At 33.1% G+C, this 13,837-nt stretch overlaps 2 protein-coding genes across 3 annotated transcripts; both read right to left on the reverse strand.

Moving 5' to 3' along the window:
* On the reverse strand, window positions 1–11,306 carry LOC140043492 (organic cation transporter protein-like). 2 transcript variants are annotated; one of them, XM_072088009.1, is made up of 10 exons: window positions 10,738–11,306; window positions 8,054–8,157; window positions 7,479–7,633; window positions 5,037–5,208; window positions 4,166–4,316; window positions 3,935–4,017; window positions 3,284–3,492; window positions 2,666–2,774; window positions 2,094–2,300; window positions 1–1,810 (listed from the first exon to the last, which is right to left on the reverse strand). In XM_072088009.1, exons 1-10 carry the CDS (start codon window positions 11,158–11,160, stop codon window positions 1,804–1,806), a joined length of 1,620 nt encoding a protein of 539 aa, XP_071944110.1. In that variant the 5' UTR covers window positions 11,161–11,306; the 3' UTR covers window positions 1–1,803. The 2 variants fall into 2 exon arrangements, with proteins under 2 accessions (XP_071944110.1, XP_071944109.1); XM_072088008.1 differs by having other exon boundaries at window positions 1–1,814.
* A 935-nt stretch (window positions 11,307–12,241) lies between these two features.
* Window positions 12,242–13,812, reverse strand: LOC140044734 (large ribosomal subunit protein eL22-like). The gene is made up of 4 exons (XM_072089372.1): window positions 13,788–13,812; window positions 13,268–13,393; window positions 12,785–12,906; window positions 12,242–12,490 (listed from the first exon to the last, which is right to left on the reverse strand). The coding sequence occupies exons 1-4, from the start codon at window positions 13,794–13,796 to the stop codon at window positions 12,346–12,348; spliced, it is 402 nt and encodes a 133-aa protein (XP_071945473.1). The 5' UTR covers window positions 13,797–13,812; the 3' UTR covers window positions 12,242–12,345.
* Between the last annotated feature and the right edge of the window lie 25 nt (window positions 13,813–13,837).

The following is a 13,837-nucleotide window of genomic DNA, read 5'->3' on the forward strand; positions in this document are numbered from 1 at the left end:
AAAACATTGTTTATTGAACAGGTCTATAGAAATGTCTACACTATCAAACTTTATGTAACAAAAAAAAAATGTGATGTGCCCATATATGGACATGATGTTATATCACTACCATATTTGGGCATATCATTACCATATTTGAACATGAGCAAGTGCCGTGTTTATTGCATATTCTCTAATGATGTCTGTATACAAACACAGTTTTTCTAGATCTTAAAAATTCAAATGATGAAATTTGTGTGGGTATGTCATATATTTCTAAATTTTGTTGAAGGAACCGACCATATGACTGCCCTGATATTTGGAAAATGTAATAATAAATTATGCGGTATTAGATAAGGCAGAAAAAGTGAATAATGCATGGATACAATTTTCAGAGGACACTCCTAGTGATCTTTTTGGTCACATTAAGAATTTTTTCTCATATTGTATCATATTTATTTCTTTATTATTTTCTTTCTTGTGTCATGAGGTGCTGTCTCCATGATACCCTGTTTGAATTATATAAGAGTAAATAAGACAGGTCATTTGCAAATGTTACATAACAATACAAGATGGTGATTACCGGTTTAGAATCAACTACGCCGAACTGTTTGTTTTGTGTTCATTGTAGTTACCGTCATTGTTCTGGCCATTCCAACCCATTGCTTGCCATATACATTCAATTCAATTCCATTTATTTCCACAATACACAATAACGTAACATACAGGATAATAAATACAATGAAGTATTCATGTGGGGGTGGGTCATAATAAGTCAGAAAGTTTGACCCACCCCAACATAACATTAAATACGAATACGAGAGAAAAAAGAGAAAAAAATACATAAACTAATAATAGATAAAAGAAAACAAAGCTACAAATTAAATCTATTTAAAGCATTTTATCCAATCTTAACTGGTCTTATGAAATATATATATTTAACGTTCATCATATCTTGAAAGTAAATAGTTCTTGTATACTAATTTAAATTTAGAATTTGTAGATGCAGTTTTAATATCTCCATGGATTGAATTCCATAATTTAGCTCCATAGTATTCAATAGAGTTCTTGATCAAAATAGGTAAAATATAATCATTTGCATTGTTGGCTTCCTGTACTTATTTGATCTCCTTTAGTTGGATAGAATAAGACATTTTTGGGGTGTTTTTTTTTAATTTTTTAAAGCACATTAAGACTATGCTATATTACATGCCTTATATCAAATGTAATTTACATTTAAATGATCTTCGTCCATGTGGAAAGTTGGAACACACAAGCAAAACAACATCGGAGAGATGATGTCAAACTCCCTAGACTGATGATGCAGTCCTATAAGCCAGCCTGTCTTTTCTTAGATATGTATTTTGTTGTACAGTAGCATTTTATTTTCCCCTTTAAATTGTTTTGTTTTATGATCTAAACTGAATAGGGGTTGGGTCCAACAGCTCTTCCAGAGTAATTTTAATTCACTTAGGTTGACCCTAGTCTCCCCAATTTAGCTTTTTTCTTAATTGTAATATTGAAAAAATACCAAATAAATAATTAAATGAAACTTTATTTTATATAATTATTATACTAGCCTTTTAATTAAAATATGTAAATATAAGGTTTATGTATACAGTTTTATAAGTGAAATAGATGTTAATATTATATGCTAGTTAATATAATGCTTCTTCCTCTCCAGTACACAGTTGTAAAGTATGTTGTTTTATTTGACACTTAATAGTATTGGGACAATGGTCTCACTTGATCTGCTCTTTTCTTGCTCTTATACAGCGGGAGAGGTTAACTCCATCCAGAAACACGTTGATTAAATTGGAGTATTTACATCCTTTCTAAAACAAAAAAGATGCAATTAGAAGTCTGACCTGTAGAACCTAGTAAACATAATTCTGTATTCTGATTATCTTTGGTCTGTCCAAGATTAGTTATTTAGGCTGGATAAGTTGGTTTCTACATAAAAGTTGGCAATAATTGAGCCCATGATACAACTTAACCGGGTAAAAAAAAAGCCCGTTGATTGCTTTCTCTCCGTAACCTCTATAAGATCAGGGAAGAGTGAAATTATCATCTCACTCTTTCATGGTAAGACCAACCTGTACATTATTACTTACCCGAGATTTTCACCTTCTACTAATGAATGTGGAAGATTTAAGCCACGTGTTTCCGGAAGAAACCAAGTGATTATGCCTGCAACCAGCGTAAGACCACCAAATATTAGATACGGTAACTGCTCAAAGAGAACTCCAGCATAGAGGATCTGAGGTGCGGATATGGCACCAAGATTTCCAATCGTTGATGATAATCCTAACGCAGTGTTTCTATAAGAAATCATAAACTTGTATGTATCATATATCATTTACTGAAAGAACACCTTATATAACTCTGGAAACCGGCTAAAGTAGGTCCAATAGGCCTATATACAGTTTCTATAACCATAATGAAATCGACCTAAATTCTACGCCCGACGATATCTCAAAAGACGACTCGTCTCGTCGGGATTCAACTTCTCAGACAGTCAAGACGAGTCAAGACGTTCCGTCGGGCCTCGTCGCACGATGTTGTCTATGTTGACCTTTCATTGGTTAACTGTGAGAATGGAGGAAAGTTGCCTCACTCAATTCATCGACAACTTTCTAGGTCCAGAAGACGACCGACGTTTGCACTCCGAAAATGTGTGTCATACCTTATGGGTGTTGGATAAACCTCCGAGGCAACAATGTAGATAATTGTAAATGAGATACTGATGCTGAATTTTCCAACGAGTCCAGAAATCATACCCAAAATGCTGTTAGCTGTTGGAGAAATAGTTTTCTTTATATCAGTTTCTATCCTTATAATTAATTATAGACATACGGGTGATATTATTGTACACAATTTATTTCTTAAGTGGTATTTTAAAATTGAATATACAGTAGTACTTTGGCGGGTCATTCATCCATGTATTCAATAGTATAAAAGCCACTGTACAATAATAGAATATAATACATATTATAAAATGTAAGTAGTAGTAACAGCAAAATAATTTGTTATGCGAAAAAGGCAAATCTTACCAGGTTATTGATTACTTTTTCTTTTTGTTTTTCATTACTAAAATACACTTATTTGTTGGTTTATTAAAATAATAAAAGGAGTGTAAGTTTTGCATCATCTCGATCTCTCTTTAATGAATGCGCTGACTAATGATCGTATTTAGTCCATTTATTGGTTGTACGTATGATAAGCTTTATTATTTATCATTAAATGTTTTGATAGTGGCAGAATCCAGAGACAATTGTACTGACATTCATGACTATATACTCACACAAAAACGGAGAAGATGCGCAGGCTATACCAGCTAGTACCATCGCTGCACTTAAAATTGGCCGGCGTCCCATACGTTCCATGGCGATCCATCCAAGAAAAGCAGCGGGAATTTCTACGAGACCAGCCAGTACGTTGGCAACATAATCATTGGATCCAAGAGTTACAGCACTTAATGATAATCCGTAATAAACCAAGGAGTTTACAAACCTGGAAATTAGGAACAAAGTTAGGCATCAACTTGGATCTGAGTGGAAACTTGTTAGAAAGCGATTGAGAAATGTTAAGATAGTTGGTATACGCTACATTCGATGTTCTGTTATTATATATAGTATATTTCTAATCTTAAAAATTCCACCTAAACTGATAATAGCATTCGTAGTGCCTTTTACATACAACTCCCACCATCACACACCCAACAATCCAGTGTAAATAGGTGTATGGCACGTTTATGACGACAACGAACAACGATAAATAGATAAATATACAATGTTCCTCCAAAATCATTCAGGCCTAATCAGAAACAAATCTGAGCTTTTCAGAAAACTGAAAATGATGGTCAATAACTGTTTAGTTTTCGGAGAGTTTGCTGTGTTGGAGAGTAGAACTAGAAGCCTAGTTTGAACCGTAGACCATACCAACAATCACTTACCATATAAAATTAATAAGAAAAAACCTCAACCAAAGATTTTTCATGCGCAATAGATTTCGTGGTTTAAAATCGGATGATGATTTCTGGTGATTTAAAAAAATACAAGTAATAGATCAATTATATTTTAAGTCGTCGTTCGCATTGTCTGTTGTAAGCGCTGTCTACACTTTATGTGACAAAACAATGTGAATAGTTTGATTGTGTAGACAGAGCTCTACACAAGGCATGTACCTCAATTACTGCGGGTGTTGCACATATCATTTGGGACACTCTAATGCTTTCTTGGGGTTCTTTGCTGGACCGACATGCCCGTTTCAAAATCACTTCTGTTTCTCCCATTCTGTTTCTTGCATGGAGCCATCGAGGAGATTCGGTAACAACCCTAAAAAACAATATTTACATTATTGTAACGTGAAATAACTACTGCGGTTTTCTTCATACCACGTTTTTGGGTCATCGCAAGGACGTCGTAAACGCAACAATTGCCGACGGTGATAGATCATATAGGCAAAATAATGTCCATCATATACCTATATGATATTTGATTATGGGAGAACTTTTAGAAAACATCGGGTATGAATTATGCCACGAACCAAACTTGCCTTGTCTTAATTCACGTTGTTCCCACTAGCGACGCAACGCAGCGACGTATCGACGCAAAGTGCTGTATTGCGTAATCACAAGTGGGAACCGACGACGAAACAGTGCTGCAAACATTGCATGTTTGATTTCACGCAGGCGGGGGCAAACACAATTATTGGAAGGGCATTTTCTTACGTTGTGTAGGTTGCGTTACGTTGCGTATCTAGTGGGAACCAAGCTTTACATTTAATATGTGGTTGCGTTAGTTCCCTGCAAGTTATTTTAACAGTATAATTTTATTAATGTGATTTATTACTTTGTCAATGATTTTAATAGAAAGAGGCCTTATGTTAAACTTATGATCAATCAAAATGTGTATGTAGATAGATATAGATAGATAGCAAACTTGCATGATGATCGTCGTCGCGTCAGAACTTCGTAGTCACAAATCGAAAAAATTTCCGCGCATGCGTATAGTGCTTAAATCCAGGTCGTTGTAAATCTAAAACCTTTCACTCACAGGCAGATTAATATCCACATCGCTATATCCGTCAATAACATTGCTAATAGCATATATCGCCAGTATGGGATTAGATAGGCGTATAAAGAAGCAAGCATATATCCGATTGCCCATTGTATTCCAATAAATGTGCCAGCAAAAGATCGTATTGACGGTCCAACTAGTTCACATCCTGAGGAAAATTAAAATCATTTATTTAATATAATTTTCAAAATTACTTTCTCTCACACGATTATATATTTTAACTATTTTAGAGAACTTTTTTTAGTTCCCGGTTCTTCAACAAAACTAATTCTTCTACAAAACTAATTCTTCTTCAACAACCATTACAAAATATTTCCAGTTTTATCCAGAATAAACTTTTAAAAGCACCATCGGGTACCATTGACCTCCCTGAATAAATATTTTTTTTTTTTGTCTTATGTAGGATCGACCCACTTTTATTTCTTCATCAATAAAATGTTAGTTTACAATGAGTACATTGAGCACATGAGTAATGTAATGATACAATACAATATAATTGACATTAACTAACTTTCAGTACAAAAAAATTCCTCTATGTTATACACTCTTTACACGTTTTTCAATCCTTAACAATGTACGTATAATTTACCACAGAATTCTTAATTTTATAACTCTTTTTATCTCTTTCAGGCAAGTTATATTTTACTTTACCTAAATATCAATTTTATAAACGTTAATTTTATACCTTGCTAAATTGTTACGGTCCATATCTGACCACATTTTTTTTTGCCTTTTCTTTATTTATTAAAAACTCACAATTGATTATATCTTCTAACTCCGCAGTGAACATTAACCATGGACATTTTTTAACAAGTCCTAGTCTGTGTTTGACTTTATTTTTATAAACACAGAAAGTTAAAATGGAAAATATTTCATTAATTTTGACATCATATTTTCCAAGTAAAATTTTCTCCCATGTAACTTCCTGAGTAAATGCAAAACATGTTTTCAGCATAGCGCAACATTTTACCCAGCAATGTTTTACTTCTTTGCATGTAAATAACATATGCTTTTCATTTTCAACCTCCTCATTACAATATTCACAATAATTACTGTTTGACAAATTCCATAATTTTAGCTTACACCTAGTTGGTAAAATTTTATGTAGCAACTTAAAATTAAAGAAAGCCACTCTTTTTATGTGCAACATACTCTTAACTTTGTTTTTCCAACATAGATTCCAGTCGATAAAACAATTTTGAAGTTGGTTTTCCCATTTATCTTGTGCTTTTGGTATGCACGCTTTATATGCTACCTCGGTAAAAGTGAAATAGAATTGTTTGACAGTTGTATAATTTGAAGTAACATTAACATTTTTGTCTATTGTATCAACCTCTTTATGTATATAACAATAGGGTTTCTCAACCACTATAACTTTCCAGTTTCTTGGAATAGCGTCAATTAGTGCCATATATTTTAAAAATGCATTTTCCCTTCGTTTCAACAGTGGAGTTATTTCATTAATATGCTTAAATCTAGACTTATCCATAATATCTCCTACTGTTTTTATACCTGATTTCACCCAAGATTTACAGAATAGTGATTTTTTGTTATGCATGACATATATATTCTCCCATAACCTCTGAGTTTTTATTTCACATATACATTGAGGTTTTTTAGTATAAATATTATTAAACCGTATGCAGGCTTTAAGCAAATTTATATAGAATGTATTCACATATTTGAGTGCATTATGCTTCTCAAAGTTTGCTTCCGTCATACTTAATGTATAATCAATTGGATATAAATTGTATAATGGAATACATTTCCACTTTCCTGGATCCGGGCTTAGTAAACGTTTTACCCAGCCTAACTTTAAAGATTCAATCATAGAGTTAAAGTCTATCATTTTAATCCCACCATTTTCAATGTTTTGTATCAGAGTATTTCTTTTAATTTTTTCTTTATTACCACTCCATAAAAAGTTGTATAAAATCTTGTTTATTTCAGGAATAATAGATTTTGGCAAGTCTGTGACACTTGCATTATAAATAAGTTTTGATAACGCTAGCGTTTTAATTACCGTTATTTTCCCAAAGAATGATATTTTTCTTTTTTCCCAAGTTTTAAGGATCTTTTTTAGATTTTCAATTTTCTCATACCAATTTTTTGTATTGCAACTATCCCTGAATAAATATTTGTTTAAAAAATTGTTGTTGAATACGCCATTTTAATATCACATATTCGTTTATTTACTTTGAAAAAAAATTGGATTGAAAAAAAATTATTTGACTGAAAAAAAACTGAAAAATATATCAATTTTTGAGGTTTTTTCTACGGAAGTAATTAACTTTCTCGAAACTACAAAATTACCTATTCAAAGAATGATTTTATTAATTTTCATTTATCATGTTCTTGGGGGACAATACACCTTTAAACGAGTTGACTCACTTACCTGGATATAAGTTTTTAACCTACCCAAAACAAATGTAGTGAGGTAAGCTCCTTGAATGAATATCATTGCTATTGTTGCAGATATAAGAAACATCCAGTACTCCTGTGATAGTAACTTCACTACAAGGCAAACTGAATACATACACATGCATAGTACCAAGGTTTTCTTTCGTCCCAGTCTATGATTAGGAAACGTAACGTAAAAACGTAAAACAAGTTGTTGATGCTATGCATATCATACACTAGATACATATGTTTTTTTTTTTCAAATCCTTCTAATAGCACCAAAAAATACTAAAACAGTGCCTTGAAAACCTGAAAATGTTGTTTGGGTAAAAATGTAGTGAAGTAGAAAATCAAATTCTGAATCGCAATCACTATGAAGTGTACATTTTCAACAACATAATTTGTAATTTTCTCATTTGGAGGTTGTGGTGCAATGGGATATCAAAATGACTAGAATTAATTGTATTTGGAAGGTATTAAACTATTTAAACCGCCTTGATTGTGTAATGGTTGTGGGGTGTATTGGGATATCATAATTACTAGAATTCGTCGTTATTGGGGAGGTTTTAAAATACATTTGAAATCTACCGTACCTGTCACTGACGTTTCCAAATATCAATGCGCCTAATAGTACACCGAAGTAAGTTAATGAGAGCATCAAAGGTATTAAATAAGCATCTTCACACACCAAATTAAACTGTATAGAATATATAAATATTAAAATTTATTGTTTCGGTTGTAGGCCCTAGTCCAAATGGATCGTAGGTCTTGGAAAGGAAAGGTTTATTTACGGGTCATAGTTTGAATATAAGGGTTGTCTGGGCTTGTTATGCGCTGACCTATCTAATTCGTATACTATATTGTTACTTGGTATCATTTGATCGTCCTCAGAGTGAGAATGCACTAAGTCTAGGAAAAAGAACTTAAGTGAAATTGGCTAAAAGCTAAAACAATGAGCAAGGTTCACAGTGAGAGGAGGGAGGAAGTTTTTAAAATATTTATTATTGTTTTTATATTATTTAGTCGCAGCCAATCATAGGTTGTTCAATCTATCTTGGCAAGGCGAGCTAGAATCATGTTGTTAGATTACCTTGGTCTATTATTAGTTCCATGTTTTATTCCAAAGCAATGTTTGTCGAGTATTTTGGCTATTTGACCCTTTTTATCGACTGTCTGTCTGTGGGCCTATATTTAACACAGGCAATTTGATTTATTACCACATCATACTTAATTTTACCTAAAAAGAAGTTACTTATTTTGTCATCTGTATAATAGAAAATGGAAATTAAAACGGCAATATAGGATAATATAGCATAATAATTATAAACTCAATTTGAATAACAGAGTTGATTTATAGTGACATTTCTAGATTGTGCTTGTATGTGCGGTGTAAATTCGTTGCCACTTCTGCTCATTAGATTTAAAATAGAAAGCAATGCTAAGACGTTTTGAGAAACCATCATTGTTTTGTTTTTGTCAGCATTTACCGGTAGGTAAAAACCTCACTACACGAGGTCAATCCATACTTCCGTCTCACGAAATGCATTTTGGGTAATGAAAGCCAACTTTTTTACAACCCACCCACGAAGTATGTGCAGCGGAAACGGTGCACGAATTTCATATACGGTATATATACGGTATATTTATACGGTATATTTTGGGTTGGCAGCAGAAATAGTAAGTACTACTATAACGTTGTCCACTATTTCCAAGTACCATATCATATATCATATACATTATCTATATATAAATTTACGTAAGGGCAAAATTCGGTAAATCGCGCCTTACTTTTAGAATTTTTACTCGATGGTATGTAAAGTTGGTTCGTACTTTCGGTACTGATTTTAACCACCTGATGTAACCCTGTTTACTAATTAAATTAAGTTAGATAATTAGTTATTGACGATTAAAACGAATTTAGGTTCAACGATTTGCCCCAGATAGGGGTGTTTTCCGATCGTGGTATACACTGTCTAATGGATGTCCATCTTGAAAAATACCCGCCACAAAAATGCGAGGAGGCTTCGCATTTTCCTATCTCCTCCTACGATAATTGTTTTTAATAGCTGAAAACCGGTTGAGCTCGAGTACAGTATCATAATGTTGAAGACAGGCCGATTTTCTTAAAAAAATACTATTTTGATAGATTTAATATACGTTTATACAAATGTATTGATTTGCGATGAATGGAACATTCCAATCTCTGTGTCGTTCCACAAGTGTCTATTCCCTCAGGCGTCGTAAAGGAAAGTACTGTATACTCATAACAGAAATTTGATCCATTTTTTTTTCAATCTGTGCTGCAGAGGTTGGATATAATTTTTTTTAAACGGATAATGAGCTAGCGTTTTCAGTCGCCGTAATTTAATATTTATTACCGATTAAATCGAATTTATGATTTGCCCCGAATAGAGGTGGTTTTCACAAATTGTTTAACATTATATATAAACATACGTCGTAGTGTATCGTAACATGTACTGTACTATTTCAATCGACTACGACGGTGATAGTTTCAACAAAGTATTACATCGCAATGTTTTACTGTGTTTAGTGGTATATTATTTGTAAAACATGTTAATTAATATTTCGTTACAAAATAAAGAATATATTTAAAAATTGTTCCTCTTTGCACCCATCCTCTTCCCCATCTCTCAACCATATTGTTACATATATAATACAAAACACAGATTAAGTTTGTTTAAATTTGACTTAAACAATTGGTCTCATTTTGTGACAACTTTCTCTTTCGGAAGTAATTCCCAGTGTGCTAATTTTAGTTGAGTACATAAATCACAGTTCCTGTAAACGACATATATTATTGCCCTGCATTATTGTACATTTGAAATCGCCAGTTTTTTAACGCTGAAATTACTGTGTATTCGAGAACCGTGGGCACGACCTAGATGGTACGCGAGTTTGAAATTTAACTAAACCGGTACTTCATAATTTTCCCGAGTGTGGTTGTCAAAATAAGATTTAAGTATCAAACAATTTCCTTTTTTTTAGTTTGATTATTTTCTCTGTTACTAAATGAAGAAGTTGCATTTCTAGTTTACTATGAGAAAACTATAATAATTACTAATAAAAATCAAAGTAGTTAGGTCCTTTCTGAATGTACACTTTTAGCCAAAAGTGCGAGCGAGTGAGAATTAGATCTAAGGCCTAAATCAGTAATCATATTAGGCATATATTTTTATTGAGACGGTTTCAGGAAAATAATAATCGTTTTTAAATATATGGAAAATAAAAACTTTTAAACTATAATTGCTAAACCAACCTCTTGTGTTACGGATGATAGATACTTAGTTGTATCAAACTCGTACCCATTGCCACAACGATGAATTGAAGAATTTCTCGATGTGCTCAGATTGGTAAAATTATACTTGCTACATTGATTTTCTTTTAACGGCGTGTTTTCATTGTCAACTGGTCGGTTCTCAAGTTTTAAAGTCCGACATTCAACGTCAGTAAAATTTCTTTCCGTACACAAATCGTTTAATTCTTCAACGTTGCACCAGAAATCTATCTCGGGAAACAGAAATACAACGGCGAGTGAATTCCATCCTATAGATGTAATACATAAGCTGGCTGTTACAAATGAAACAAACAAATACTTATTACAGGAACCGATATATTTAAAAATATCGTCAAAATGAAATTTCTCCGCGTGAAGTTTGTTTGATTGGTTTTCGAGTTCCATTCTGATCAAGTCTATTGCTACAGTGTAGTAGTATAGGCTACGACGTGCAGTGCAGATTAATTTTTCCAGAATAATCACGTCACACGACGAAAAATGAATTGATTATATTTAGGTAGGCATATGCACCGTGAGAAGAAATGCTGGTGGGTTTGTGAACTCAATGCAAACTTCCTAATTGTATAGTAATCTATGACACATGTTTTCCTTATTATTTATATTTTATTTATACAGTAGGGGGCCTAGTGTAGGTGTATCTTATCAAGGCTATATCACTGAGCATTGGTCTTACTGGACACAGGTTCCGAAGGAAACCACTACTTAATCCTTGTCCGAGGGTGTTTTATATTGAAATTGTATTTCTGATATTGAAATCATCCCAAATGTATGTTTTAATTGAACGAAAACCCGGCCAACTTAAAAATGTGCATGTATGGCTATCATCAACAACTTTCAACTGCTTTATTGATACTGCCAATTCGTAAAATTAAAGTTGGTGTTGCGTCAATAATCGTCTGGTTTTTACATTAAATTATATAGCCAAGATTTTTTTAGGAGTACACAAGTATTCCCAGAACAGTAAACCCATGCGGAGAGTATTAGGGAGCTTATTAAAAGTGCGTTTTTTCGATCCAATATAATTTACCGTCAAGCTACATTACATATAATGTAAAAATATACTACTGTACTGTATTATGATCCATCACTTAAGTTTGTTCGTCTTTAAACGGTTAAAAATAAGTTGATTCAAATGATTTAAGCATCCCAACATGCATTGAACGCGTATTGATATTTTTTTTTTCTATGATTTTCACCCACCTTCGCTCGATCGTGAAAGGCCAAAACAAATGGAAAAATTCTAACTTTTCAGCAAAAATAGATTTAAATGTCTTTAAAGTAATACACCTATATATAAATTATTTTTACAAAACGTCAACATTGTAGGGAATGGGTCTTTATATGCATTACATATCACTTGGTGCATCCACTAAATGCACACGTTTGTTGCCAAACTAAACGCACCTCCAAAATAAGTAATTAAAAACTACAGTTGTCGAAAAGCACAAAAGACAAAACACATATATTCCTATTATACTTTTTCAGCTTTATTTCATATCAGAAATGCGGTCTTATTTGACTGATCTAATTCTAGTCACCGATTTAACATTTTATTAAAGCTTTTTGTATTTATTCATCATCATCATCTTCATCATCATCTTGATTGATCTGGAAGTATCTCAGTTCGTACGTTTCCTTGTTAGCTGCAACAACTCTCAACCAATCACGAAGGTTGTTCTTCTTCAAGTATTTCTTTGTCAAATACTTTAAGTACCTACAAAATATAAAACAAATTTATTTTATTTAATTTACAGGGAAAACTGTTTTTCGATTTCTGCCAAACCTTTTTCACATGAAAACTTCAAAGTTTACAGCATAACTTCAAACCTTTTAGACAATTTTGAGAATTTCGATAAAACTTTTTCGCATTAATATATCAAAGTGCACAGAGTATGGCATATTAATGAATGCAATTAAATATCCTGAAAGTGATACCAAACGTTATGAAGTGTGATAGGCATTCTATATATAATAACAAATATGTAACATTGTCAAATGGCCTTCATACCTTTTAGAGAACTGGATGTCACTGGCAACCGTGAGCTTACTCTTGCTACGCTCAATCACAACATTCGTTCCAAGGTTCTTCATCTTACCGTTGACCTTGATTTTATCTTGGAGAAATTTCTCCTGATGTGGAAATTAAACAGAAACATGTTGGAATTAGGGAAGGTTGCCCTAATTCAACTAGGGAAGGGTACCCTAGTGATTGTGGTGGCCAGCCAGCAGAAGGAGTTACAAGGGGCAGGGGTGGTAGTGGTCCTCAGCTGCTGGTATCTATCCTTAGTTAGGGAAAGTTTCCCTAATTCATTGGACAATATCATTCACTTATTTGTTGATGTACACTTGTCAACATGTAAATTCCTGTCCAGATAAAATTAAAGAAAATGCCTTGGTAAAACATTTCAATCTATTTAGTGCATTACATTAGTTGAGAGGAAATAATGTAATAAAGATTATTCGAGTAAATCAAGATTTAGCATCGTCTTACAAAGTCAGAGGCATCCATGATTCCATCTTCCACAGGATGTGCACAATCAATGATAAACTTCAGTTGAGTCTTCTTTTTCTTGCCTTTGCCGGAACTGGCTTTGCCAACCTTTTTCTGAACTTTGACCTATTTATTAATTAGTAAATAAAGTGCACTGAAGTATAGGCTAGCAGACTAAAACTAAATTTGCTTTGTAAACAAATAACTTATGTGGTCTAAATGCGCCCTTTACTATATATCGTCAGAAACAAGAAATGGACTAGCGCCACCACCACCAGAGTGTTACCACCTGGTCACCACCGCGCCGCCCTCACCCCCAATCAGCTGAACTGAATAGAATTTAGAAAGAAGCTTCCCTACAGAAATACGGCAAACAGGCTTTTATAATTGTATATTTTTATGAAAGTGTTTGTCATAAGATGCTAATTATATTAAAAATCAGTTGCCGATACTTTATAATAATCATATTAGTGCAAAATAGGTATTTTTAATGTATTTTCGGCACCAATTATTCACTTACTGCAGGCATGATGGAAGTCGGAACGTAAAAGAAAGATGAAAGGATTTATG

Source organism: Antedon mediterranea, chromosome 3, assembly GCF_964355755.1.
Source record: "Antedon mediterranea chromosome 3, ecAntMedi1.1, whole genome shotgun sequence".
NCBI lineage: Eukaryota > Metazoa > Echinodermata > Crinoidea > Comatulida > Antedonidae > Antedon > Antedon mediterranea.